This window comes from Oreochromis aureus, linkage group 3 (assembly GCF_013358895.1).
Source record: "Oreochromis aureus strain Israel breed Guangdong linkage group 3, ZZ_aureus, whole genome shotgun sequence".
Classification (NCBI taxonomy): domain Eukaryota; kingdom Metazoa; phylum Chordata; class Actinopteri; order Cichliformes; family Cichlidae; genus Oreochromis; species Oreochromis aureus.
In genome coordinates, this window is record NC_052944.1 from 117,810,807 (window position 1) to 117,837,713 (window position 26,907).

Here is a 26,907-nt window from a genome sequence, read left to right on the forward strand (position 1 = left end):
GTTTTTCAGCAGTTCTAATGTACTGTTTGAGATATAATATGTCACATATGAGCCTTCAGAACGACATGCAGCAAGTTTGAAGCAGAAATAGTATTTCAGTGACAAGATATAGGCCACAATCACTTTTTGGCAGGCTAAAAATGGCATATTATGGGTATTAATGTTCCTTTAACAGTTATTCAGCATTTCTTAGAGACTGATTGGGATATAATGTGTCACATATGATCCTTCTGAATGATATCAGTCAAGTTTGAAGCAGAAATATTGTTTCAGTGACAAGATATAGGCCACAATCACTTTTTGGCAGGCTAAAAATGGCATATTATCAATGTTAATGTTCCTTTAAAAGTTATTCAGCATTTCTTAGAGACTGTGTGGGATATAATATATCACATTTAACACTTCTGAATGAAATCCTGCAAGTTTGAAATAGAAATATTGTTTCAGTGACAAGTTATAGGCCACAATCACTTTTTTGGTAGCGCTAAAATATCATGTTCTCAGTCGTTATTCTGAACAAACAAGAAAGAGTCATGGTGATACTGCCACAATAAGTCTTTATTGTTTTAACTACTATTCGACAGTCTTATAACAAATATGAACAACGAGAGTAGAGATACTGAACCTGTAGGCATTAATTATTCCATCGTGATGCGTGTAGTCATTCGTGACTGCGCTACACACTGAAAGCAACCTTCTGATAAGCGTCATAATTCGGTTACAAGAAACGTTAAAGTTCCATAAATGCATACCTTTGCCTAATAACAAAGGCATAAATGTGTTTGGGGTTTTTTTCCCCCCACGTTATATCAGTTGCACGGAAGTAGCTGCAAGTAATCCGGGCGCTGCAGCTTTAAGCAGCTGCGCGCGCTCCCGCGGACGGCAATCAGTTTCTGGCAGACAATCACTTTTGGGCACAACACCTGTACGCCTAAATTTTTAAAGTTAGGCGTACCGGTGCGCCCATGTCAAAAAGTTAGTCTAGAGCCCTGGCTGTGGCTCCAGCAAACATCAGCTGATACTAGAAAGTAATATTAAATGAATTCTAACAACAGCTGATCAAGTTTACAGGTGCTTCTGCTGCTCTTTCTGGCAAAGTGGGAGACAAACAAGCAAGACAGACGGGACTTGCGACAGAAACACCGATCAGCTGATCATTGATCAGTTTCGTGATTGAAGTAGCAACAGGAGAGGGAGAGAGAGAGAATGAGAGAAGAAGAAACAGCTGCAGCGTAACGACAGAATAACTCCAGCTTTGTGCCTTTTTTTTTCATTCTAGCTGAAGTCCGGGAAAAATCGCGTTTATTTTCAGCTCAATACGAAACGCCTAATATTAACTCTGAATACCAGAGGACTCCGTTTTTTACTGGACGGTTGGCAACTCTACTAACTAACCTTATGAATAAAATAAAGTTCACTATCAATAATATCACAGCACCCGCCCAGCAGTATATAAACTCCGTCATGCTAGCTTGCACGCAGTACGAGTTATTGTAACTGACTGTAAAAAGTCAGCACAACGAAAATAAACTCCACCTAAACTTGGTTTATATCTGACCCAGATAGACTGCAGGTCATTAACTTCTTACCTGAAGTTCAGTTCACCTGACGCTCCGACCGGCGGCCGCTTCGGGTCTCTCCTTCTCCGCCTCCCCTTTCCCTCATCCACCTGCTGGCCTCCACCACTTGCTATTTTTATTGAATCTGTGAAAGCTACGCCATAGCCACTACCAAACAAATGAGTTATTTTTACACATCTGCCAGCATCTGTCCAATCCGCCACCTTTCACTGTTTACACCGTTACAGAAAAAAAAAGACAACAACAAAAGAATATCGGCCCATAAAAATGAAAAATCACCATCGGCCCACCGGGCAAATGCCGGTATGCCCGATGGCCAGTCCAGCTATGCACCGTAGAACTGGTGAATACAAATGTACAGTAAAATTAGATTTCAACATTAAAACATATTACAATGTAAAATTCACAACATATAAACAAACATACCACATTGGCCTGCAAGTGGTATTTGGAACTTAGGACTTCTTTTCTTCCTTACCTTGACTTTCAGACAGCTAGACCGTCACCATGAGCAGCTTGTCTGACTTCTTTTCTTTCTAAACAGGAACCAATACGGTATGCAAATAGGAAAATGTTAACATGCTCAACATAAAAATAAAACATACAAAATAAAATGCATTAATGGCATTATCATTACAAGAGCTCCCCCTAGTTGTCAAATTATAACATTTCAACAGCTGTTACAGTGTGTCACTCCCAGTGTTTCGTTTTCTTAGTATTCACAGTTTAGGTTTTGGAATCATGTTTTTTTCCCCTTCCAGCCAATAAAGCTGTGTTTTCTTTTGAGTTCACGTTTCCGCCTCAGTAAGCTTGCATTTGGTGCTTTCCTGAATTGTCCTGAGTGTTATTTCAAAGTTTGGGCACAAAAAAAATTCATTCCAAAAATTCTGGCATTACCTGAAGTAATCAAATGTAAATTTTTCATCTATTTTGTTACAGTAGTACACTGTTAAATGTTAAATGTATTGGAATCTGGTCAAATTAAAATTGTAGTTTGTTAGTATACATGCAGGTTGTACTGAACATAGTTAACGTAATGGTTATCTGAATAAACAAACATTTCATTGTTGTATTTCTGCACAGTGTTCATTGTTCATGTCATTTTGATTGTGGTATTTGATTTATTTCCTGTTTTGGTTTTATTATTATGGTTTCTTAGTTTTAATTTTATTTTGATTTCCTGGGTTTCTGGTTTTCAAGCCCTCCTGTGCGCCCTCCTCTGTAAACTCTCTGTTACATTTGATTTTGGTACCTCCTGTCTGCTGTTTCTAGTGTTGCTTTCTCGTTACCTTATGTCTAGTAGTTTTCAGCTACTTAACACACAAACTGTGGTGGACTTGTGATTACAAAGTCTGCAGACATGGTTAGCTGTAATCAACGCCTTTATTGTCATGCATGGGAGAGGAAACAGACGGTTAATACAGTCATGCAAGCTCTGAGCTCTCAAGGCGTGGCAGCATCTATTTATCCTTTCACAACAACAGCTACTTCCTCTTTTCAGGCTCTGCGGTCTTTACCCCAGCATGATCAAAACAGATGTTGCAGTTTTAGTTGTTTTCAACATCAAAACAAATTCAGCTAGCCCTAAACTGTTCAGCGGAATTTCCCATTACCATGTCACAACTGAGCCTGCGCATGAGCACTTTAAATGAGAACAAAAGAAATCTTCCATTACAAAAACAACTTATAACTTTTATGTGATTTTCTGACTCTCTCATTAAAATGAAATGAGCATAAATATTAGAGACTAATAATTGGTTTATTTTAGTTTATTTCTTTCTAAGTAAGCAAGATTAAATTCAGGAGTAAATTGTGAAGCTTTATACAATTTTTATATGTTAAAAAAAAAAGAAATTTAGCTCTTTGCATCATCAGTGTTGAAGCTTATGTATTTTGAGCTGTTATTAAAAACATAAAAAGGTCTAACTTTGCTGAAGTTGCAGAAAACATGGTGTCATCAAACACATGAGGAGAAGCTGCTCAGTCACAAATACCACAGAAGAACAACAACACTGGATCAATTTTTTTAATTTTTATTATTATTATTTTATTTTGCCTGTCCCGTTTTGTTCTTTAGCCATCAGAATTGCTGATGATCCACTTTACCAAATGGATCATCATGGCCTTGCCGTATTGGTCCATTTGATTGACCTTTGTTATTATTATTTATATATTTAATTTTTATTTTATTTTCAGTTGTTACAGACAGGACATATGTGACTGGGGGACAGTAAAGGGAGAAAGAAAGAGGAGGTAAAGAAAAATAGAGGGGAAGAGGGACAATAAGAAAAGGCACTTAAAAACAAGAAAAAATTGAAAAAAAAATTCAACTGGATCACCTGTTGAGAGAAGAGAGAGAGAAAAAAAGAAAACAAGCAGAAAAGAGAGCAACATAAAAACACAACACCATCACAATAATCTAGCTAAGTCTAACAGTAAATACTAAATATTGAATATTATTGTGCAACACGCAGCGCACAATGTGCTTTGAGGTAGCAGCCAAGAAAAGTATAGTTTGTGTCTGTGTAAACGTGTGGGGATGAGCGTACTTGTATTCAAAAGGTTTCTCCATGTAACTATGTAACTGCTAGAACACTCGATCAGGTTAAAGGTCAGCCAACTGTTTTTGTTTTGTGTGTTAACAGATAATAATCAGTCTAAAAACAGCACATGGAAACCTGTCAGATTTGAGCTATGCTGCTTGTTTCTATAAGCTCCCACCACCCATCCTGTTTCCTCATCAGTCTGCATCATGTCAGAACACCTGTCCTGGACTTTGACTGATCAGCTGTCGTGCTTTCTGCTCCTGCTTCTGATTTTCCATATTCCTCGTCTCTGTCACACCATCGTTATCCCTTTCTGGGCTATAATTTTTAGCTTTAAACAAGGCGTCTGCTTTACTCATCTTTCTTCTCTGGGCTGTTGGACAGAGTCATGTGACCTGCGCATGGACTACACTACACCACATCTGAACACCAACACCAGGAAACTTGACTTAACCGTAGAATCTGTGTTTCTGTATTACAACGCCGACACAGGAAAACCACAAAATGCAGAAAAAGTTCAAAGGTCAGAGTGACGGAGGTTAAATTCATAGAATAATTATTATTATAATATTTTAGATCAAACCCAAATTCCCAATAGAAAAAGACAAATTAAGTGAGAACAAAAAGCATTAACATGTTCATGTGATCGTGATATTTACATACATCACTGATCAATAATCAAAGAACACACAGATCAAACTGATTGATCAGCCATCAGAGGAGTCGGATCAATGGAGCTGCTTCTGTTCCTGATGTCCTCTTTAATGTCCTGTTTAATCCTGGACCTGCAGAGGAGACACAAGACAATCAGACACAACACAATTAGGGGCGGGTTTTGATTATCGATTTATCGATTAAAATCGATTCTGGCTTGGATATCGATTCATTAAAATCCTCAATTGATTTTTTAATATAAATTTATTTTGCCCGAAACGCCAGAATCTCAGGTTAAACCTCACAAAATTTCAACAACCACCAAACAGCTAAAACAGTAAATGAGAGCAGGTATATGGATTCTGCACAAAGACGTAAACACAAAGCGCGGACCCGCCGACAGATCAGAATCAGTGATCTGTCGCTTCACCGACACGGTCGGGGCTGAAAGCCGACAGCTTGCTGATTCTGATGTTTCGGCAGGTCCGTGCTTTGTGTTTACGCTGCAGGTTTTATCTCTCTCCAAACAATATTGACTGAACCACCCACATAGCAAAGCAGGCCTGGCCCAGATCTGGTATCAAGCGGGCACTGCTGGCTGACCTCTGGCATGATAAGACGTATGTCAACCAGATATGGGCCATGCCTGGCATAGATGGCACCGTCTATGTAATCTTCCTATTTTAGTTAGAAGACACAAATGCCATGTTGCAACACTATACTGCTCTGGTAGCCAACGTTTCAAATGCAGGTTTGACAGGTTTGTGAGTGTACACATTATCCAAAACCTAGTGAGCGTTTACTCATCTGTGCCAGTGGGTGGCTGTAGCTCAGGTGTAGAGCAGGTCACATATTGATCGGAAGGTTAGTGGTTTGATCCCTGGCTTCTCCAGTCTGGATGTCATGAGTGTGAATGTGTATGAATGTAGTTAGGAAGCACTCAGTTAAGAGAAAGTGGGTGGTTGGGTGAATGTGGCATGTTGTATAGAGCACTTTGAGTAATCTGGGAGAGTTGAAAAATGCTATATAAGAACCAGGCAATTCACTGTCTGAACAGAGTTTTGTCATGTTACTTTTGCACTATTATGCACTATTGTTATTACATGGCTTAATTAAGGTACACATTAGGCTGAGATCTGGGGCGATAGCTGAAACTGTTCTGGGCCAGCACAGGGCCAGCAGTGTGTCTGCAACTGGCCCGTGGTTGCACACAACTTACACATGGCCCACATACCGCAAAGGATGACGGCCCTTTGGTGGCCCAGACCAGGTTTGCTAGAGGTAATCCACACATGGACCAGCAAAGGATCACCAGTGTGCCTGCAACTGGCCTTGTGCTGTCCCATGTGTGGGCCACCTTTGGAAAACCGTCATTCTTTGCGCTATGTGGGCCATGTGTAAGCACATTGTGTGGGCCAGATCCGGACCATACCAATTTTTTGCTATGTGGGCAGCAGCAAAAGAAGATCCAAACTACGCTTCACATAAACATCGTCTTGAATTCACTCTTAGTTTTGCTGTTTTGTTTCCACCACGATAAAATCCGACTTCATGCACAGCTCTCTCTCTCTCTCTCTGTACTTCAAGAACAGTTTCCCGTCTAAAAATCTGTTTTCTGCATTATTTGCTTTCTTGTTACGCACAAGTCTACCGTTGTTTACAGCGCTGTTGGCCACTGTTTTTTTTTTTCCTTTTACCTACTTCCAAAAAGAAAACCTAATTTCTGCTGTTCAATACTGAACAAATTTAAACTTTTTAAAATTATTCAAAATTGCAGAACGCTTAGCTGTGTCTCTAATAAAACCTCTGTAACTTTGCTCTGCTTCACTTCAGCACCATCAGGTAATGTTCAATGTTGATTAATGGTTTTCTTTTATTTTTGATGTACTGCTGAGTATTTTTTATACAACCCCAGACCAGGAAAATCACCTTAATGTTTTTCTGTGTTTTATCCTCAGTTACTTTGACACAAAGCCATCTGCTGTGATGCTTACACCTTTGATAAAGTCTTGCAAGTGTCAGCTTTCTTTTTATAGATATAAAAATTAGAAATGTTTACATGCTACTATAAGGTGACCTTGTGAAAGGCGCCTATAAATAAAATGTATTATTATTATTATTATTAAATGTACTGATGCATGATCTGAATTATAATATTTCTGACTGTCTGAGGCAAAATTTCCCCGATTCAAATCAAATCAAATCGAATTGAATTGAATCGTGGATTGAATCGATTCTAGAAATTAGTGACGATACCCAGCCCTAAACACAATCAGACACATACGCACACAGAAACTAACCGTTGACTCTGAGCTGCACTGTTTTGTATCTTATTAAGTTGTTGTCACCAATCGAGACTCCACAGCTGTATTCTCCACTGTCTGTCTGTATGGGGTTGTTCAGAGTCAGACTGAGGTCCCCAGTTTTCAGTGGGTTTTTATTCATCTTCGTTCGGTCGTAAACCTGGTCCTGTTGGTCAGGCTTGTCAGGGAACCCTTCATACACATGAATCCTCATGCGACTATCCTTCCACTCCACTTTAGCATCTCCAGGCAGGTTTTCTGTGGTTTTGAAGGGAAGCTTGACAGACTCCGCCCCCTCCTCCACCTCCACCTGAAAGACTGAGAGGACAACAAACACAACATGAGCTGTACAAAGTGTGATTGGGGCTCACAGAGCAGCATCATGTGACTCTTGTTCTGCACTAAATGAAGCGATGGAGTGGCGCCTCCTTCAGGCAGAGAAACAGCTCATGGAGAGAAATAATTATTAGAGCAAAAACAAGAGTGGAGCTGCAAATAAGGCTACGTTCACACTGCAGGTCTTAACGTTTAGTTCCGATTTTTTGATCAAATCCGATTTTTTTGTCTGCTTATTCACACTACAAATAAAATGTGACTGCAAACGCGCTCTAGTGTGAACCCTCAAAGCGTCCCGCATGCGCAAAAGAAGACGTCACACACAACGCGCTCTGTTTACACCCAGACCAAACAGTATTGTTTGACTGATGGCCCTTAATATAAAGCAGGGGTAGGCAACTCCAGGCCTCGAGTGCCAGTGTCCTGCAGGTTTTAGATGTGTCCTTGATCAAACACAGCTGATTCAAATTGCTAAATTACCTGCTCAACATGTCTTGAAGTTCTCCAGGGGGCTGGTAACGAACTAATCATTTGATTCAGGTGTGTTGACCCAGGGTGAGATCTAAAACCTGCAGGACACCGGCACTCGAGGCCTGACATTGCCTACCCCTGATATAAAGACTTGTTTCGGATTTTATGTTTCTCAATTTTGCGTCAATGAGCGTCTCCCAAAATGATCCTCTTGATCATTTGCTATTCATCGAGCCCACAACTCTCGGCAGCGCCACCTGCAGTATGCCCACGCCGGAGCTCCTCTTTGAAATCTCAAAGAGGTACAGGATTCTCCAATCCCGTGAGTTTGACACTTATTAAACCATAAACTGACCAATAACTCTTATATTCTTCTATTCTTAAAGATGCATTGGTCTCTTTTTCTCTTTTACCATGAAATACCATATAACCTTTTAACTCAGTACTGTCTGTTTCTCAAAGTTTCATTATCCTTGCTTCAAAGCTTCTCATTACTTCAAAGTTACTCATTCATTACTTCGATGTTTTACTTTATTCTCGAGAATTCAGTTTTACCCCTACTGCGCCAATTTAGTAGTTAAGATCGTCTACTCAGCGAACAGATAATTTAGAATTCAGCCAATTTGCACAAATTTGCTTATTGAACAGGTTTGTGCGTACCTTTTAATCTTTTTAGACCGGTCCTCTGTTCGCCTCATATCAGATCCAACCTTCGCCACATTAGTTCTCTCTGATCTAATCTAGAAACTTCACGGTCTGCCGTACACAGAATCTCTTTTCCCTTTTCTTTAACAAGAGATACTCAAAAATTCTGCAAATTCTCTCCACTCAGGAGGAGGCTCACAGCTTTATTTCTTACTCTGTTTCTGGTTGGATTAAAATAACTCTTATATTAGAATCACCCTGTCCAGTGATACTGTATTTCAAAATCACCAAAGGCACGCTCACAAAACAGGAAAATGCTTCAGCAGCCTTAATGGGATCCCCGTGGGCCTCTCACTGTCTATTTCCAAGCACCTATAATGAAACACCGGCACAATGAGCATGCCCTTTATCCACCCCTCATTTAATCAATGTGTCTATTCTTTGTTAAAATTAAAAGGGGAAGTGACCGCACCCAAATTTTGACTGCGCACTTTTCCCCAGCAAAAAAGAACGGAAAAAGAGACTTTTACAGCCCCTCTCACACACAGCCTGCAGCCGGCTGGCACTTAAATCATTTCAGACAGTTTCTTACGTCACGGTTTCCAGCTGTATGAGTGAGTCCCCACAACCCGGATATACAGACCACTGCTCGTCTTTAAGAAACGTCAACAGGTCTGCAAATTCTCCAGATATATCAACAAAAACACAGCTTTTCTCGGCCCACGGTGGTCCACAAATGCACAGGTAATACTTTTAATCGTCTCTCATAACTCACAGTACTCAACAACTCAGAAATTTAGTTTCAGTTTCACTGCTTGGCTCTGTTTGCTGCAAAACCTCAAGCTTACGGCTGGCTTGAGTTTCTCTTTTATCACAACTCCTCGGACCCTTCCGTCCGGTATTTTACTCTTTTTCTCACAATTAAGTGTCTCCCTAACAATGATCCTCTGCGATCACCAGGGCTATATCTGAGGCCACAAGTCTCAGCGGGGCCCTCCCCCTAGTATAATCCTAGGAAACGTCTTTCCCAGGGAGGGAGTTCTTCAACTCCTTGACTTTAGACACTTATTATCTCTTTTAATCTCTCTTATTTCCTTAAAACAACGTCTCTAGTTACTTTTCGCTCAGTACTGCTTTTTCTTAAGTTTCACTTTCGTTGCAAACAAAGATTTTCATTTCTTTAAACAACGTCTCTAGTTACTTTTAGCTCGGTACGGCTTTTTCCGAGCTAACCGTGAATGCAACACTACTCTTAAGTTTCACTTTTCGTTGCAAACAAAACTCAAAACAGAGATAAACGGATGACCACTCGACTACCTGTTTTAGAATTTATAATCCACTACAGCACAATTTCTGTTTAAGAGGTTTGTGCCTTACCTTTTTATTATGTGGGCCCAGTAGTCAAGCCGTCACCATGACCTCTGCCGTTCGATTACCTAATCTGGGCTCGACCTCCGCCGACAACAAACACCTGTACTTCTTTCTGCTGATCTTTAGTTGCCCGTATCCTCCACCAAATGAAGTGAGATCGATCAACTGCAGACCAGACAACAAACGACGGAGGCTCCAGACAAGTGCAATCAAACGATGAGTTTATTGACAACGGAGAACAATCATCAGCATATGGCCTGTTTGCTCTGACAAAAATACACTGGGTTCTGGTTTTATAGCATAGAGGATCACACCCCCACGTACACGTCAATACAGGTCAAAAATACATTGTGTACAGTCATTGTTTACAGACAAGGGTACATCTTGTACATCTCTAATAACTATAAACAGACATATAACTTCTCTTTTTGATAACACTTGCCTTTTAAGGTAATAAACTTCAAGCTTCAGGGTCTCTAAGGGTGTTGTAAGATTTTATGTTTTATGTGTTTTTAGTCGTTGTTTTTCATTAACAAGCATATCATGAAGTGTTCATATGTTTCACAAGGTTTGCTGAACTTTTCCACCGTTTTGCAAGTTGACATTTAACCATGCAACACAAGTAAGTTAAACAGGAAACAGATGCAGCACCCAAACCACAAGAGTTCAAAAGTGCACCACGTTTCCTAGAAGAAGCAGCCAGATACACATGTGACTCACACACACCCACACACACAACCATTGGTTTAGAGGAACTTGTAAAAGAGGAAATGTGATGTGCTTGCATACGCGATGTAACCTATAAATAAAGAACTGTTGCCTGCACTCAGGGTGTGGGTCTCGCCAGAGTCCTCACCCATGCACGGGGTCTCGCCAGAGTCCTCACCCGTGCACGTTGCTGTTATTATATTCTAACTGTCTGAGTGTCTTTATTCAACCTGAAGAATGTCTTATTAAAAATAAACTCTTGACAAAGGGCTAATAATTGACCCTCGTCCTCAATCTCTAAGTAGACAGAATTGGCGCAGGTCTCAAATAAGAAGCAGAAGACACTTGGGCCTTCGCTCAGGCCTGCTACTAGATTAATATGTGTATTGTAAGCATGCATGCAATTAACCTGCTATGTTCTCATCTTCCCTCAACATGTATCACCTGGACACTCTCACCAGTGAAGCTTAAAACCCTTTTGGACGGAACATCAACTCTAAACAAGCACAGTTATGCAATGTGTATAAACTGATCATAACTACACCTGTAAATAGAAAGGTCAATGTAATGACAAACATATTCAATGCAATATGAACCCTGTAAGAAATATTACTGATAAAATAATACTGTAGAACATGTTATTAATGCATTTATCATAAGACAGATTATATGGTAGCAATAAAAGAATCTCTAAATCCCAACAGTATCTATGTCTGTTTTAGGCTAAGTGCATTTTGTTTAGATGAACTGTTGGACTTCCAGACCAGCAGGTTTAGGGAAGTCATTTATGGGGACACACACACACACACACACACACACACACACACACACACACACACACACACACCTAAACATCCACATTCCAATGTAAAGAACAAACACCCACTGATGTATAAATAAAGACCATGGCAGTCTCAGAGTGCGTGTCACAGAGCCCTGCTCTGTGCCGCCCTTGTATACAAGTAAAACTGTGTTTCTCCTCTCTGATTCTTAACTGAAGAAGTGCTTTAGAATACATCTCTTGACATTCTCTTTACAAGGAGAGCTACAAACCTTTTCATCCAGCCACAAAGACCCCATGGGCTCCTCTGGATCATCACACTCATCACTTTCACTTCACAATAAAAGCCTCATATTTATGGCTGCTCCACGCTGACATTTGACAACATCCAAATGACTGGATCAAAGTGTTTGAATGATCTCAGCAGCTTTAAAACTATTGATATTTATACATTTACATTGATTTGGACTAAACTAACAAAACTATTGATTTGATCCAAACTCAAATCATGCCAGAGGCTTTTATTTTGAAGATGGAATCATTTCAACTCATTATTTTTTTCTTTGTCTGTTCATTTAAACACACAGTTGCTCCGCCTGACATTTCTGGCATTTAGACCAAAACATCAAACAATCTATATTATTTGAATCAACTGAAAATGGATTCAAACTAAAAGCTTTTAGAGAATAAACTCCTACACGACCTCTGACCTTTGACCTGTATCTACAGCACTGACCTCTGACTTTCAACTCCACTTGTTTCTTCAGCAGGATGTTTCCCTCCTTGCCGTAGACGGTGCAGGTGTAGGTGTAGTTGTCTCCATCTGTGGGGTACTTCAGGGTCAGACTGAGGTCTCCAGTTTGCAGGAGGTCATTCATCTTCGTTCGGTTTGTATAAGCCTGGTGCTGTTCTTCAGGCTGGTCAGAGCCGTTCTTATACACGTGAACTGTATCCCAGGCATTGTCCTTCCACTCCACTTTAGATTCTTCAGGCAGGTCAAGTGTGGTTTTGAAGGGCAGCTCGACAGACTCCACCCTTGAATCCACCTCCACCTGGGGAACTGAGAGGACAACAAAGCAGATCATGGATGAAGAGTGTGAAAGAACTTCTTCCACTACAGTATTTATTACATCACTATGCCACTCCACAAACCCTCACACTGTCTCAATCCCCGTTTCCAGTTTCACTGAGAGAAGGCCTGAAGCTCAGCCTGATAGAAAATATGATCAAAAGTTGTGAATCTATGAGGAAACCCAATTGTCTCCCCTTTTCTTAGATGTTATCTTTGGCACTCTGTCACGCGGTTTGGCTGCACACACTAAAACTACAAATTGTCATGATCAAAAACCAGTGATCAAAGCACATTCTTGAAGTCATTACCCTACTCTCTGTGAATGGTACTCATGGCCATTGATCAGTGGTCTTTGATCAGTGGACTGTGATCTGCGGTTGTTGTTCAATGGTCATGAGAATTTAATAATAATAATAATTTGAAATTAATTAATTATTAATTAATAATTAATTATCAAGGAACTGACCCCCAGCCCATTGTTTATTCATTGGGCTGGTTTCAGTTACTGTCCAAATGTACTGTTTATAAGGTTTGGGGAAACCTGCAGTCAGTTGAGACTGAATAAGTCACTTGGATGAGTGACGAAACATTTTTCCCACTGATCGATTCCATCCAGATTAACAGAATTGACCTTTTGGGATTTACTTACATGGATGATTGAGCATGCATCAAGACGTTTTAACCCACTTTTACGTCAGTATGAGCAAACAGCAGGTGAGATGGCTGATTACATTAACCACTTGAGATTCAGCCTCAGATGCAGACAAAACAGGATTACTCCTAAAAGTCTGCAAATGACCTCTTCAATTAAGGGCCTCCAGGCAACTAAAATCCTCCAAAAGGCACCAGCTGCTCAATGAATGGGTGAGACGAGCAAAGTTTACCATCAACGTACTAAAATCTAAATAGGAGTGGATCCAACAGAGACTTACAATGCAGAGTAGGTGCAGAGTTTTGCTAAACCAGAAAGATGATTATGAGAAAATTTTATCACTGCTCAGCAATGTTCCCTCTAATTTTTCATATGTCTGAGCGAACACACAAACTCCCTGAGCGTCCCTTGGACCACTGTGTGCGACATCAGACGTGTGCACTGTGGTCACGCCGGCATCGAATCCATCCAAGTTACATGGTTTATTAAAATAATCACATTACAGCATTTACATTTATGTTAGACTACTTTTAATTAACTACTTTAGCCCATTTACAATGAAAATGTAAAAAAAATCTAGTCATTGACCTGTGTAGTATGTTAACACTATTGGAAGTAAAAATAACTTGAACTCCGAAAACACAACTTTCTTTCTTTCTTTTTTTCCCCCTTTTTTTTTTATAAAGCTCTGACTTGTATTATGAGTATGAGTCTGTGGGAGAGTCCTGTAACTCTCTGTCTGCAAAATACAGTATATAATGACCAATGCTGGCAATTAATTATATAGTTACTTCGTCAAAAAAGTAACTCAGTTTAGCAAACAACAAAGTTTTTTGCAGCTATTTTTTTTTAATGCAGCCAAGACGTTTTTAAATAAACATTTCAAACTATTTACAGAACAATCAGCTGTTCTGCATCAAATCTGATGCCACACAAATTATTTGTGCCACTCCAAAAAATAATTTCTGTCCACTATGAGATAAAGGAGAACAACAGCCTGATACCTGCAGGCCTGACAACAGGAGATGTATCACTCCTGTAACACCTGTAACATTCAGCAGCCGCCTCATTGTTCTGACACACACAACAAAACTATTGACTACACTACACACTAACTACACACTAACTACACACTAACTACCAGTGATGGGAATAACGGCGTTACTAACGGCGTTACTTTTTTCAGTAACGAGTAATGTAACTAATTACTATTCCTATCGTTACAACGCCGTTACAGTTACTAACAAGGAAACGTGGTCCGTTACTATTTTTCAACAAACAGACGGTTGAAGCTGTGTTCAGCTTACTGCATCTTATATCAGCTGCAGGAAGTAGCTGTAAGTAATCCGGACGCTACAGCTTTAAGCAGCTGCGCGCTCCCGCGGACGGTAATCACGATCACTGTCTGCACAACACCTGGAGCTCAGGGGGCAAAACAATCGCATGAGTGCTGCTGTTTGACTGAGGAAGAATAAAGTAGTCGTGGTAAGCCAATCACATGACCACTTAAAGACAAAGCAACAAGGTGATATATACCAGTTTTTAAACTGTGTCGATAGGCCACGTAAAACCAGAGTCATTATAAACAAGATATCTGTGCGTTTTTTTCCTCAATAGTTTCGCCACGTTAGCGCTAGCAAGCACTCTCTGCTTATGGGCAAAAAAACAAAACAAAACAGGGGAAGTTTTAGGAGTGACGGAGAGAGAGAGAGAGGGAGAGAGAGAAAGAGAGAGAGAGGGAGAGAGAGAAAGAGAGAGAGAGAGGGAGAGAGAGAAAGAGAGAGAGAGGGAGAGAGAGGGAGAGAGAGCGAGTTTTGAGATGTGAGATTGGTGACGTTTAGCGTGTTTGGAGTGTGTTGTGGATAGTTTTGTGTTGTGTGTCAGAACAATGAGGCGACTGCTGTCTCCAGGTAGAAACAGGAGTGATACACTTGCTGCTGTCAGACCTGCAGGTATCAGGCTGTGATGTTCTCCTTTATAGTGGACACAAAATATGTTTTTGGAGTGGCACAAATAATTTGTGTGGCATCTTATTGAAGAACAGCTGATTGTTCTATAAATAGTTTGAAATGGTTATTTTAAAAAATCAAGGTAAAAGGTAAATGGATGCAAATAACTTTGTTTGCAAAACTTGTGCATAGGATTTTAAAATTGACAATTTATATTTGCATTTGAAGTTATGAAATATGATTCATTAAACATGTTTATGGTTGTTACAGTAAAAATATAACTTTTCTACTGTGATTTTATGTTTTTGTCTGATTTTAGATCAATTCTGGTTATACAGTATGACAAAATGAGAACATAACTGTAAATTCAGGCACGCGAGGTTGTGCTAAAAAGAATGATACCAAACAAGGCAAAGCAAATACAGGGAGTGCAGAATTATTAGGCAAGTTGTATTTTTGAGGAATAATTTTATTATTGAACAACAACCATGTTCTCAATGAACCCAAAAAACTCATTAATATCAAAGCTGAATGTTTTTGGAAGTATTTTTAGTTTGTTTTTAGTTTTAGCTATTTTAGGGGGATATCTGTGTGTGCAGGTGACTATTACTGTGCATAATTATTAGGCAACTTAACAAATGTATACCCATTTCAATTATTTATTTTTACCAGTGAAACCAATATAACATCTCCACAGTCACAAATATACATTTCTGACATTCAAAAACAAAACAAAAACAAATCAGCGACCAATATAGCCACCTTTCTTTGCAAGGACACTCAAAAGCCTGCCATCCATGGATTCTGTCAGTGTTTTGATCTGTTCACCATCAACATTGCGTGCAGCAGCAACCACAGCCTCCCAGACACTGTTCAGAGAGGTGTACTGTTTTCCCTCCTTGTAAATCTCACATTTGATGATGGACCACAGGTTCTCAATGGGGTTCAGATCAGGTGAACAAGGAGGCCATGTCATTAGTTTTTCTTCTTTTATACCCTTTCTTGCCAGCCACGCTGTGGAGTACTTGGACGCGTGTGATGGAGCATTGTCCTGCATGAAAATCATGTTTTTCTTGAAGGATGCAGACTTCTTCCTGTACCACTGCTTGAAGAAGGTGTCTTCCAGAAACTGGCAGTAGGACTGGGAGTTGAGCTTGACTCCATCCTCAACCCGAAAAGGCCCCACAAGCTCATCTTTGATGATACCAGCCCAAACCAGTACTCCACCTCCACCTTGCTGGCGTCTGAGTCGGACTGGAGCTCTCTGCCCTTTACCAATCCAGCCACGGGCCCATCCATCTGGCCCATCAAGACTCACTCTCATTTCATCAGTCCATAAAACCTTAGAAAAATCAGTCTTGAGATATTTCTTGGCCCAGTCTTGACGTTTCAGCTTGTGTGTCTTGTTCAGTGGTGGTCGTCTTTCAGCCTTTCTTACCTTGGCCATGTCTCTGAGTATTGCACACCTTGTGCTTTTGGGCACTCCAGTGATGTTGCAGCTCTGAAATATGGCCAAACTGGTGGCAAGTGGCATCTTGGCAGCTGCACGCTTGACTTTTCTCAGTTCATGGGCAGTTATTTTGCGCCTTGGTTTTTCCACACGCTTCTTGCGACCCTGTTGACTATTTTGAATGAAACGCTTGATTGTTCGATGATCACGATTCAGAAGCTTTTGCAATTTTAAGACTGCTGCATCCCCCTGCAAGATATCTCACTATTTTTGACTTTTCTGAGCCTGTCAAGTCCTTCTTTTGACCCATTTTGCCAAAGGAAAGGAAGTTGCCTAATAATTATGCACACCTGATATAGGGTGTTGATGTCATTAGACCACACCCCTTCTCATTACAGAGATGCACATCACCTAATATGCTTAATTGGTAGTAGGCTTTCGAGCCTATACAGCTTGGAGTGAGACAACATGCATGAAGAGGATGATGTGGACAAAATACTCATTTGCCTAATAATTCTGCACTCCCTGTATGTATGATTCACTGCAGAGAGAGTCGTGGTCTCCGAGCTGAGACTGTCTCTGGTTTGTCTCCTCTGCTCAAAGCTGCAAACTCCTCAGAGCAGCTCTAAAGCTTCAGAGAGAAGAAGCACTCTAAGAACCCCTAAGGTGGTGTGAAACATTCACAGCTGGATGTTTTTAAGTGACTCTTTCACTGACATCAACACATGTGAGGTTAACTATATATCTCAGGAGATGTGATCTCACTCCTGAGATGTGTTTACTCCTGTTCACAGCTGTCGCTGACTCTGAGCCTCTGTAATAAACCTCAAAGGTCTCCATGTGTAAAGAAGTCTTTGTGCTGCAGTGAATCTGACCCTTAAAGTTCTTCTTTAAACGTCAAACATGTATAATAAAGAAAGCTTGTTTATATGACCTCCATAAAAACATCTGGGTCACAGCAGGTTGAGGTGCCGTCCATCTCTGAACACTGTAGTTTGAACATTCATTATCAATGAAAGCTGTTCCTTTGTAATCCTCCAAACCACCTTTCTATGACCTCGATGAGATCATCAAGGTCATGGAAAGGTGGGATAGGCTGTTGTAGTTTTATAACTGTTATGTGTGTGTGGTTGTAATTATGCATACAGGTCTATGCTGTAGATTAAACTGGTCCTTATACCTGAATTTGCTGTGTACCCCTCACTAAGCTAATTAATTATGTAGGGCTGTGTCAGGAGAATTATTCTAAAACACTTCTTCAGTTGAGAATCAGAGAGGAGAAACACAGTTTTACTTGTATACAAGGGCGGCACAGAGCAGGGCTCTGTGACACGCACTCTGAGACTGCCATGGTCTTTATTTATACATCAGTGGGTGTTTGTTCTTTACATTGGAATGTGGATGTTTAATGTTTAGGTGTGTGTGTGTGTGTGTGTGTGTCCATAAATGACTTCCCTAAACCTGCTGGTCTGGAAGTCCAGCAGTTCATCTAAACAAAATGCACTTCGCCTAAAACAGACATAGATACGTTTATCCTATCATAAAACAATAAAACAAGGTATGACCTCTCCCATGCTCCCAGGATGTGGGTTTGAATACCAGAACACCCTGGAATGCACACAAAGCCTACTAAAGATCACACATCCTATCACTACACAATCGATTGTACACCTCTAAGCATATATGGAAACTTATATCATTAAAAGATTATACTGACTACTAAGTACAATTTTCCATTGACATTCCCTCCTGTTGTCAGTATAACTTTTAAGTGAGATATCAGTATGTAACATCTTGTTATACATTTTCTGTCACATCGTCATTAATCACAGGTCGGAGTCATCATCATCATTTTTCACGGCTATGTATACAGCAACAGTGGAAAATATTATGCGGTTAATCATGAGTTTTAGACATGGCAGGATACATGTTACAAAGACACAAAATAAAAGTAAAAATACTCCAACTCCAATGAGTAGTCTTTTCTTTTCTTTTAGATCTGGGCTTTCAACGATCTTTAAAAATGACTGAGCCGATTATTAGCACCTCCCTCGTGCTTTACTCTCGCGCTGCTCCGTGTGGCAAATCGAGCGCACTTCTCTGTGTTTCGAACACGAGTGTGCAAATACTGATTACAGTGCAAATGTTTGCAATATAAAAAATAAATGAAAAATGTAAACATCTATGTTTAGTGAACTTCAAAATACTGCACAATATTTGATCCACGTCTGACTCCGCGAACCCGTAATGTTTCCACACCACTGAAGTCGTTTTATCTCTCTTTTCAACCAGTGGCATTCTTTCTTCAGCAGCCATTATCCTCTCCTCTACAAATAACTTCTGCTTAGCTTTCAGAGCTTCCCTCGGGTCCTCTTAATTGTTGTGACTATTTTATATTATTTTTTGACAATCTTTAAAGCCATTATTCAATACATTGTTATTGTTAAATAAATATCGTCAAATAATCGAGATCTCAATTTCAGTGAAAATAATCGTGATTATCATTTTTGCCATAATCGAGCAGCCCTAGTTGCTATAGATATAATCCAGCTGATGTGGGAGAACTACAGGGTGGGCCAGTAACATGGGAATGGTTGGTGATATTAAAGTCCTGTTTGTGGCACATTAGTAAATGTGAGGAGGCAAACTCCTCAAGATGGGTGGTGACCATGGTGGCCATTTAGAAGTCGGCCATCTTGGATACAACTTTTGTTTTTTCAATAGGAAGAGGGCCATGTGACACATCAAACTTATTGGTAATGTGACAAGAAAAACAATGGTGTGCTTGGTTTCAGCGTAACTTTATTCTTTAATATCACCAGCCACTCCCATGTTGTTACCGTGTATCCATATAAATGGCCCACCCTGTACACGTGACACTTTGATGCAGCCATGAATCTGACTGATTTCTTTCCAGTTTCAAAGGTTGATGCATCAGTTAAAGTCCTTAAAAAGCTCAGAAATTAACAGAAAGGTTGGTTAAAGCAAAGAGAGGCACTGGCAGCATTTAAGACACTAAACAAGAGAAACAGATCAGAGAACATCAGACTGAATAAGTGGAATAAAGTGAAACAGAGAACTAACGCTCCCTAAGAATGGAGCTGTCAGAGGAAGAGAGCAGCAAACTGAAAGTCTCTATTAGCTGCAGAGCTCTGAAACTTCACACAGGTTTGGATGATAACATGGAGAAAGGATGTGGAGATTTTCACAGTTCTGCTAGAAATCATCTTCTAGTTATTGTGACTCAGATATGACTGATTATAGATGAGGACCAAAGAAGGTTTTTACTGAGATTTGAACTGACTTAGCTTAGCCTGTGTTTTAGCCACATGCTAAACAAAGACATGTTCAGAAACTAGAAGATGTTACCTTTCAGATGAAGTCTCACACATGAACTTTGCTCCTACAGTTCATCATTTACATTTGGGTGGTGTGTCGGGGGTGTGCCTGGGTAGGTGATTAACATGGGGTTGTTTTTTATGTTGTCAGTGAGGAGTAGAGAGAAAGAAGGCAGCAGTGAGCCACCAGGGGAGTGTCTGTGTCCTAGGCTGAATGAGCAAAAACCACAGTGTATTTTTGTGTGTGGCAAATAAAAGGGCTGCTGCCAAAATTGACCATCCTGTGCGGCATATGCTTTGGGGAAGAGTTACATGTGACAGATGGAAATCAAATAAAAACCAAAACAGCCACAAACATCAGACATGCTAACACTGTAACATTATTGGATGGAGTCCACTGAGACTGAACCACCATCATGAATCTGACCTCTGACTTTTGACCTGTATCTACACCACTGACCTCTGAGAGTGAGTAGTACTTTTTTCTCTATAAGGATGTGTTGCCAGTAGTAAACGGTGCAGGTGTAGGTGTTGCTGTCTATGGGGTATTTCAGGGTCAGACTGATGTCTCCAGGTTTCAGTAAGTTTCTCTTCATCTTCGTTCGGTCTCTGTAAACCTGGTCCTGTTCTTCATTCTGGTCAGAGCCGTTCTCATACACGTGGACTTTCCTGTCGTCTTTGTCCTTCCACTCCACTTTAGCATCTTTAGGCAGACAAACTATGGTTTTGAAGGGCAGCAGGACAGACTCCACCCCTGAATCCACCTCCACCTTGTAACCTGAGAGGACATCAAAGCACAATATGATGACATCAGCAGCAGCTGTGATGGTCACATGACCTCCCTGTCCCCTCCTTGTCTTCTAGTCTCAGTCAGCTTGTGTCTCAGTTTGTTCCTGATGTGTTCCTGACTCGTTCTTTGATAACTAGTCTGCAGCGTCCTGTAAAGTGCTGCAGACATGTTGGATGAAGAGCAGAAGAACAGACAGACTGAGCCTCCACAGTCGGCCATGTCTCACACACATCAGCACAGAAACCATGAAGATCTCATGTGTCTGCTCTGAACATCTGAAGCTTTCCACCACATGACTGAGCACAACTCAAGGAGGAACATTTACTGAAGCTGCTGCAACATTTACTGTCAGCACATGTTTCCATGTCAGCCTGCTGTTTACCACCACAGAAGAAGAACAACTTGTCCACATGGAGCCTCTGTGTCAGATCAATGCAGTGAAGCACACACACTGTTTGGTAAAGTCATGTTGTGGAGCTGTTTCACTGATCAGTGACTGAGTCTGAAGGAGGTTTTCTGACTTCTGGAACAAACCTGGAAGTTTCTCTTCAGCTCTCTGTATCAGCTGTTTGTAACTCAACTCTTTCAGCTTCTGGAACAAGTTTGTGTGAGCCACAGTCAAGGAGCCACCAGAGGACACCTGCTAACCATCGGCATTATGGGTAGTATAGTAGGAGACACTCACCTGACATGAAATAGTGCCGGAAATAATATATGAGACCTCCAGAAATGAGGAGGCCCAAGAGAACCAGGAGAACTGTGGCCCAGGCTGAAAATGGTTCTGTGAAGAAATATAAACTATAACGACATGAATGCTGATCTCTGACATAAATCTACCTCTGACCTGTGTCTACATCTCTGACCTTTGACCTGCAGCACTACTTTCTGTCTCAGGATGTCTTTGTCCCTGTAGATGGTGCAGATGTATCCTCCACTGTCTCTCTCTGTGGGGTAATTCAGGGTCAGACTGAGGTCTCCAGTTCTCAGCAGGTCTTTGTTCATCTTTGTGCGACCATAGTAACGGTCATCCTGGTTCTTAACGTGGTCACTTCTGTTTGAAAACACATGGACCATCATGAGTTCTCGGTCAGAGCGAGTCCACTCCACTTTGGTGTCCTCAGGCAGGTCAGGTTTTGTTTTGCAGGGCAGGATGACAGACTCTGACCCGTCCTCCACCTCCACCTCCACCTGCTGGTCTGAGAGGACAATAAAACGTATAATAATACTGTAGGAGCAGCAGTAAAATGATGGAAATCATAGTGATAACTTGCATATCTGTTTCTTACTTTTGATTTTGTCCTACGAGCAGAGTATAAAGTATAACAATATTTGTTGGCTCTTTTGTTGGCTCTTTTTAACTAAACTGGGGGGTTAATTATAAACATACAGTACAGTAGTTTGCCATGATGATGTAGCCAGGTATAAAGAACTATGGGGATCAGCAGCTTTCTACTCACCATTTAAATTATTCTGCTGTTGTTTCATGTGAGCCCCCAAAATGTTTAGTGAGCTTCATGTTTACACAGTATACAGTATGCAAAATGTGTGAATCTAAGACTCAACATTTAGTAAATACCACACAAGGTGTAGCAGTGATATCCCATTTTCTTTTGCTTGTGTTGCTCATGTTTGCCTTTTTGTTTCCTGGAGGTTATTATTCTTCCAGTCAGTTTGGCCTCTGACCTTTATATGTCACATAATGATCATTTTGCAGTTACAGAGGGGCTTGTTGCTGACCTTTGACTTGCAGCTGGACAGCTCTCAGTCTCAGTTCCTCTCTCCCATCACTGATGGAGCAGGTGTAGTTGCCATTGTCAGTCAGTTGAGGTTTTCTCAGAGTGAGGCTGAAGTCTGAAGAGTCCAGAGCATCAGACCTCATTGATGTGCGTCCGCTGTAAAGCTGGTTTTGTCCTCTAAGATCATCTCCTCCTTCTCGTCGTATGTGGACAGATTTTGGATCCAGATCATTACGAGTCCACAGCACTGTGGGATTGTCCTCTGGTATAAAACTTGAGTACTGACAGGGCAATCGGACAGACCCTTCCCCCTCATTCACCTCCACTACCAAAGCCAAGGCACACTGGGAAACTGATGACACACAATAAAAGAAAAACAAACACCAGCAATTTTATCTGCAGGAATAAAATGGACCAGTTTTACAGCCAGCAACAAAGCTAAATTTATCGTGAGACAAGAAATGTTAAGACTGAGTCTGTGTGTCTTTAAACTCAGTCTAAAACCTGGATTCTCGGACAACCTAAAGAGTGGTCTGCAGGTGTGTCCATGTAGGTTCTCAGTCATTCAAGTCATACTAGTATTGAGAACTTGAAACAAACAAAGTGGACTTCTTTAGGTCTCTCGGCTCCTTCAGAGGGACAACACCTAACCACTGGTTCAAGTATATAGATGACACCTGGGTCAAAATCAGAACTCAAGAAGTGGAGGCCTTCACCGAACATATCAACTCAGTGAATAAAAACAACAAATCCACTGGGGAGGATGCCAGGGGAAATAAGTTACCATAGACTGTGCTGTGCTCACTGAGGAGGAAGAAACCTCATCAATGATGAAGTTTATCGAAGCACCCCCCCCCCACACACACACACACACACACACAGGCCTCCCTGTTTGGGAGCTGACACAGTCTCTATGGAGATGGGGTTTGGGGGGGTTAACAGGAGGAGAGAAGCTGCAGAGAGGCGTGTAAAAGTGCAACTCTGCTTAGTTGGGATTGAAAATGTTTGATATCTCTCACTACAATTTACTGCAAATGTGCTGATAATGAGTTGGCACTCAGTAAGTGAACAAAGCTGATGTTTGTATTTGTTTTGTTAACATTCAGCTGTTCTCTAAAATATTTCAGTCATTTTCAGCCCACAGAGACTTTATTTGACTGCCTGAGACAGTAAATCAGGTCCCATCAGAAAACCAGGGTTACTGTACACGACCAAGGCGAACAAAACTGATTTCATATAATCATACGTAGCCTAAAGCAGATAACTCGTAAGCTGGAGAGGAAATGGCGTGTCACAAATTTAGAGGATCATCATTTAGCCTGGAGAAATAGTTTGCTGCTTTATAAGAAAGCCCTCCGCAAAGCCAGAACATCTTACTATTCGTCACTGATTGAAGAAAATAAGAACAACCCCAGGTTTCTCTTCAGCACTGTAGCCAGGCTGACAAAAAGTCAGAGCTCTACTGAGCCAACAATCCCTTTAACGTTAACTAGTAATGACTTCATGAACTTCTTCACAAATAAAATTTTTATCATTAGAGAAAAATTACCAATAATCATCCCACAGATGTAATATTATCTACAGCTACTTTTAGTACCATTGATGTTAAGTTAGACTCTTTTTCTCCATTTGATCTTTCTGAGTTAACTTCAATAATTAATTCCTCCAAACCATCAACGTGTCTTTTAGACCCCATTCCTACAAAACTGCTCAAAGAAGTCCTGCCATTAATTAATGCTTCAATCTTAAATATGATCAACCTATCTCTAATAATCGGCTATGTACCACAGGCCTTCAAGGTGGCTGTAGTTAAACCTTTACTTAAAAAGCCATCTCTAGACCCAGCTGTCTTAGCTAATTATAGGCCAATCTCCAACCTTCCTTTCATATCAAAAATCCTTGAAAGAGTAGTTGTCAAACAGCTAACAGATCATCTGCAGAGGAATGGCTTATTTGAAGAGTTTCAGTCAGGTTTCAGAGCTCATCACAGCACAGAAACAGCTTTAGTGAAGGTTACAAATGATCTTCTTATGGCCTCTGACAGTGGACTCATCTCTGTGCTTGTCCTGCTAGACCTCAGTGCTGCGTTTGATACTGTTGACCATAATATCCTATTAGAGCGATTAGAACATGCTGTAGGTATTACAGGTACTGCACTGCAGTGGTTTGTATCATATCTATCTAATAGACTACAATTTGTACATGTAAATGGAGAGTCCTCTTCACACACTAAGGTCAATTATGGTGTTCCACAGAGTTCAGTGCTAGGACCAATTCTATTTACATTATACATGCTTCCCTAGGCAGCATCATTAGAAGACATAGCATAAATTTTCACTGCTATGCAGATGACACGCAGCTCTATCTATCCATGAAGCCAGGTAACACACACCAATTAGTTAAACTGCAGGAATGTCTTAAAGACATAAAGACCTGGATGGCCGCCAACTTTCTGCTTCTTAATTCAGATAAAACTGAGGTTATTGTACTCGGCCCTGAAAATCTTAGAAATATGGTATCTAAGCAGATTCTTACTCTGGATGGCATTACCTCGGCCTCCAGTAACACTGTGAGGAACCTTGAGTCATTTTTGACCAGGACATGTCCTTCAATGCACATATTAAACAAATATGTAAGACTGCTTTCTTCCATTTGCGCAACATCTCTAAAATTAGAAATATCCTGTCTCAGAGTGATGCTGAAAAACTAGTTCATGCATTTATTACTTCCAGGCTGGACTACTGTAATTCACTATTATCAGGAAGTCCTAAAAACTCGCTGAGAAGCCTTCAGCTAATCCAAAATGCTGCAGCAAGAGTCCTGACAGGGACTAGAAAGAGAGACATATTTCTCCTGTTTTGGCTTCCTTCATTGGCTTCCTGTTAAATCCAGAATTGAATTCAAAATCCTGCTCCTCACATACAAAGTCTTAAATAATCAGGCCCCATCTTATCTTAATGACCTTGTAGTACCATATCACCCCATTAGAGCACTTCGCTCTCGCTCTGCAGGCTTACTTGCTGTTCCTAGAGTATTTAAAAGTAGAATGGGAGGCAGAGCCTTCAGTTCTCAGGCCCCTCTTCTGTGGAACCAGCTTCCAGTTTGGATTCGGGAGACAGACACTATCTCTACTTTCAAGATTAGGCTTAAAACTTTCCCTTTTTGCTAAAGCATATAGTTAGGGCTGGACCAGGTGACCCTGAATCCTCCCTTAGTTATGCTGCTATAGACGTAGGCTGCCGGGGATTCCCATGATGCATTGAGTTTTCCTTCCAGTCACCTTTCTCACTCACTATGTGTTAATAGACCTCTCTGCATCGAATCATATCTGTTATTAATCTCTGTCTCTCTTCCACAGCATGTCTTTATCCTGTTTTTCTTCTTTCACCCCAACCGGTCGCAGCAGATGGCCCCGCCCTCCCTGAGCCTGGTTCTGCCGGAGGTTTCTTCCTGTTAAAGGAGTTTTTCCTTCCCACTGTCGCCAAAGTGCTTGCTCATAGGGGGTCATATGATTGTTGGGTTTTCTCTGTATTTATTATTGTGCTATCTACTGTACAATATAAAGCGCCTTGAGGCGACTTTTGTTGTGATTTGGCGCTATATAAATAAAATTGAATTGAATTGAATTGAATATAATAAACAGTGATTTTACTATCAGGGGTATTTGATAGATTTTTATATGATGTAATAGGGATGGAAGATGAGCATGTGTCAGTTTTGTGATGAAACTGTGCACATGTGCTGTGTGGGTGACCAACAGGAGGAATCCACTGAGAACATTAAATATCAGGGACTGATTTAAATGAACCTTTGATTTCACGCTGATATCAGAATTCTACACTGAGTCAGAATCAAAGTATTTCAGGTCACATGGTCGATTTAATGATCCTTTAAAATAAAAGTGAGTCATGACTGAAGGAAAAACTGAATGATGAGCAAAATTCTTCTTTATTGTCACAAAGAAAAATAACAGAACATGTTCTGATGCACTAATGTTCTTCCATTTGTGAAAAGCACAGGAAGTGTGTTTGCCTCCCTCTCACACCTGAGCTCTGTCTGATAATGCACAGTGTAACAAATCAAACTGTGACACGTCACAGTGCTTCCATATAAAAATACTTTGATTACAGAGAAGTGTTTTTGTGTCGTGATGAGCAATAATCAGCTGACAGCACTACCATAAAACTCAGAGCGCAGGAGGATTTGGACCACAGTCTGCAAACATCAGCTTTACAAGTTAGCAGCTCATGACATCATCACTAATACAGATGTGGCCAGCGGTGCAGCAGTGAGGCTACAACTTGAGCTAGCTGTCTCTGCTGATATTCACTGTTTCCTCCTCTGCTGATGCAAACATGAACTAATGATGTAAATGTGGAGTCGAGGACAAATGAAGGAGCTGATGGAGGAGGGCAGACAGCAGTGTGTGTGTGTGTGTGTGTGTGTGTGTGTGTGTGTGTGTGTGCATGCAGAGCATCAGAGCATCTTTCTTACCCAGTAAGAGGAGCATCAGCATCAGCAGCAT

The 26,907-nt window shown here is 40.8% G+C and overlaps 2 protein-coding genes across 2 annotated transcripts; both read right to left on the reverse strand.

Annotated features, from left to right (window-relative positions):
* Window positions 1-4,071: 4,071 nt before the first annotated feature.
* On the reverse strand, window positions 4,072-20,754 carry LOC120435144. Its single transcript, XM_039604144.1, has 4 exons — window positions 20,317-20,754; window positions 12,243-12,455; window positions 7,081-7,428; window positions 4,072-4,911 (listed from the first exon to the last, which is right to left on the reverse strand). Exons 1-4 carry the CDS (start codon window positions 20,450-20,452, stop codon window positions 4,841-4,843), a joined length of 768 nt encoding a protein of 255 aa, XP_039460078.1. The 5' UTR covers window positions 20,453-20,754; the 3' UTR covers window positions 4,072-4,840.
* LOC120435147 (butyrophilin-like protein 1) lies at window positions 20,553-26,907 on the reverse strand. Its single transcript, XM_039604148.1, has 6 exons — window positions 26,877-26,907; window positions 22,384-22,734; window positions 21,510-21,842; window positions 21,332-21,427; window positions 20,604-20,634; window positions 20,553-20,559 (listed from the first exon to the last, which is right to left on the reverse strand). The coding sequence occupies exons 1-6, from the start codon at window positions 26,905-26,907 to the stop codon at window positions 20,553-20,555; spliced, it is 849 nt and encodes a 282-aa protein (XP_039460082.1).

Coding starts and splice junctions, on each gene's coding strand:
- LOC120435144 (XM_039604144.1), bottom strand. CDS start 20,452: ATGAAGAGAAACTTACTGAAACCTGGAGACATCAGTCTGACCCTGAAA. Junction 12,456..20,316: donor AGTACTACTCACTCTCAGAG/GTCAGTGGTGTA, acceptor TTGTCCTCTCAG/TTCCCCAGGTGGAGGTGGAT. Junction 7,429..12,242: donor CCTGCAAACTGGAGACCTCA/GTCTGACCCTGA, acceptor CACTTTGTACAG/CTCATGTTGTGTTTGTTGTC.
- LOC120435147 (XM_039604148.1), bottom strand. CDS start 26,907: ATGCTGCTGATGCTGATGCTCCTCTTACTGG. Junction 22,735..26,876: donor GCTGATGCTCCTCTTACTGG/GTAAGAAAGATG, acceptor GTGTGTCATCAG/TTTCCCAGTGTGCCTTGGCT. Junction 21,843..22,383: donor TGTCCAGCTGCAAGTCAAAG/GTCAGCAACAAG, acceptor TTGTCCTCTCAG/ACCAGCAGGTGGAGGTGGAG.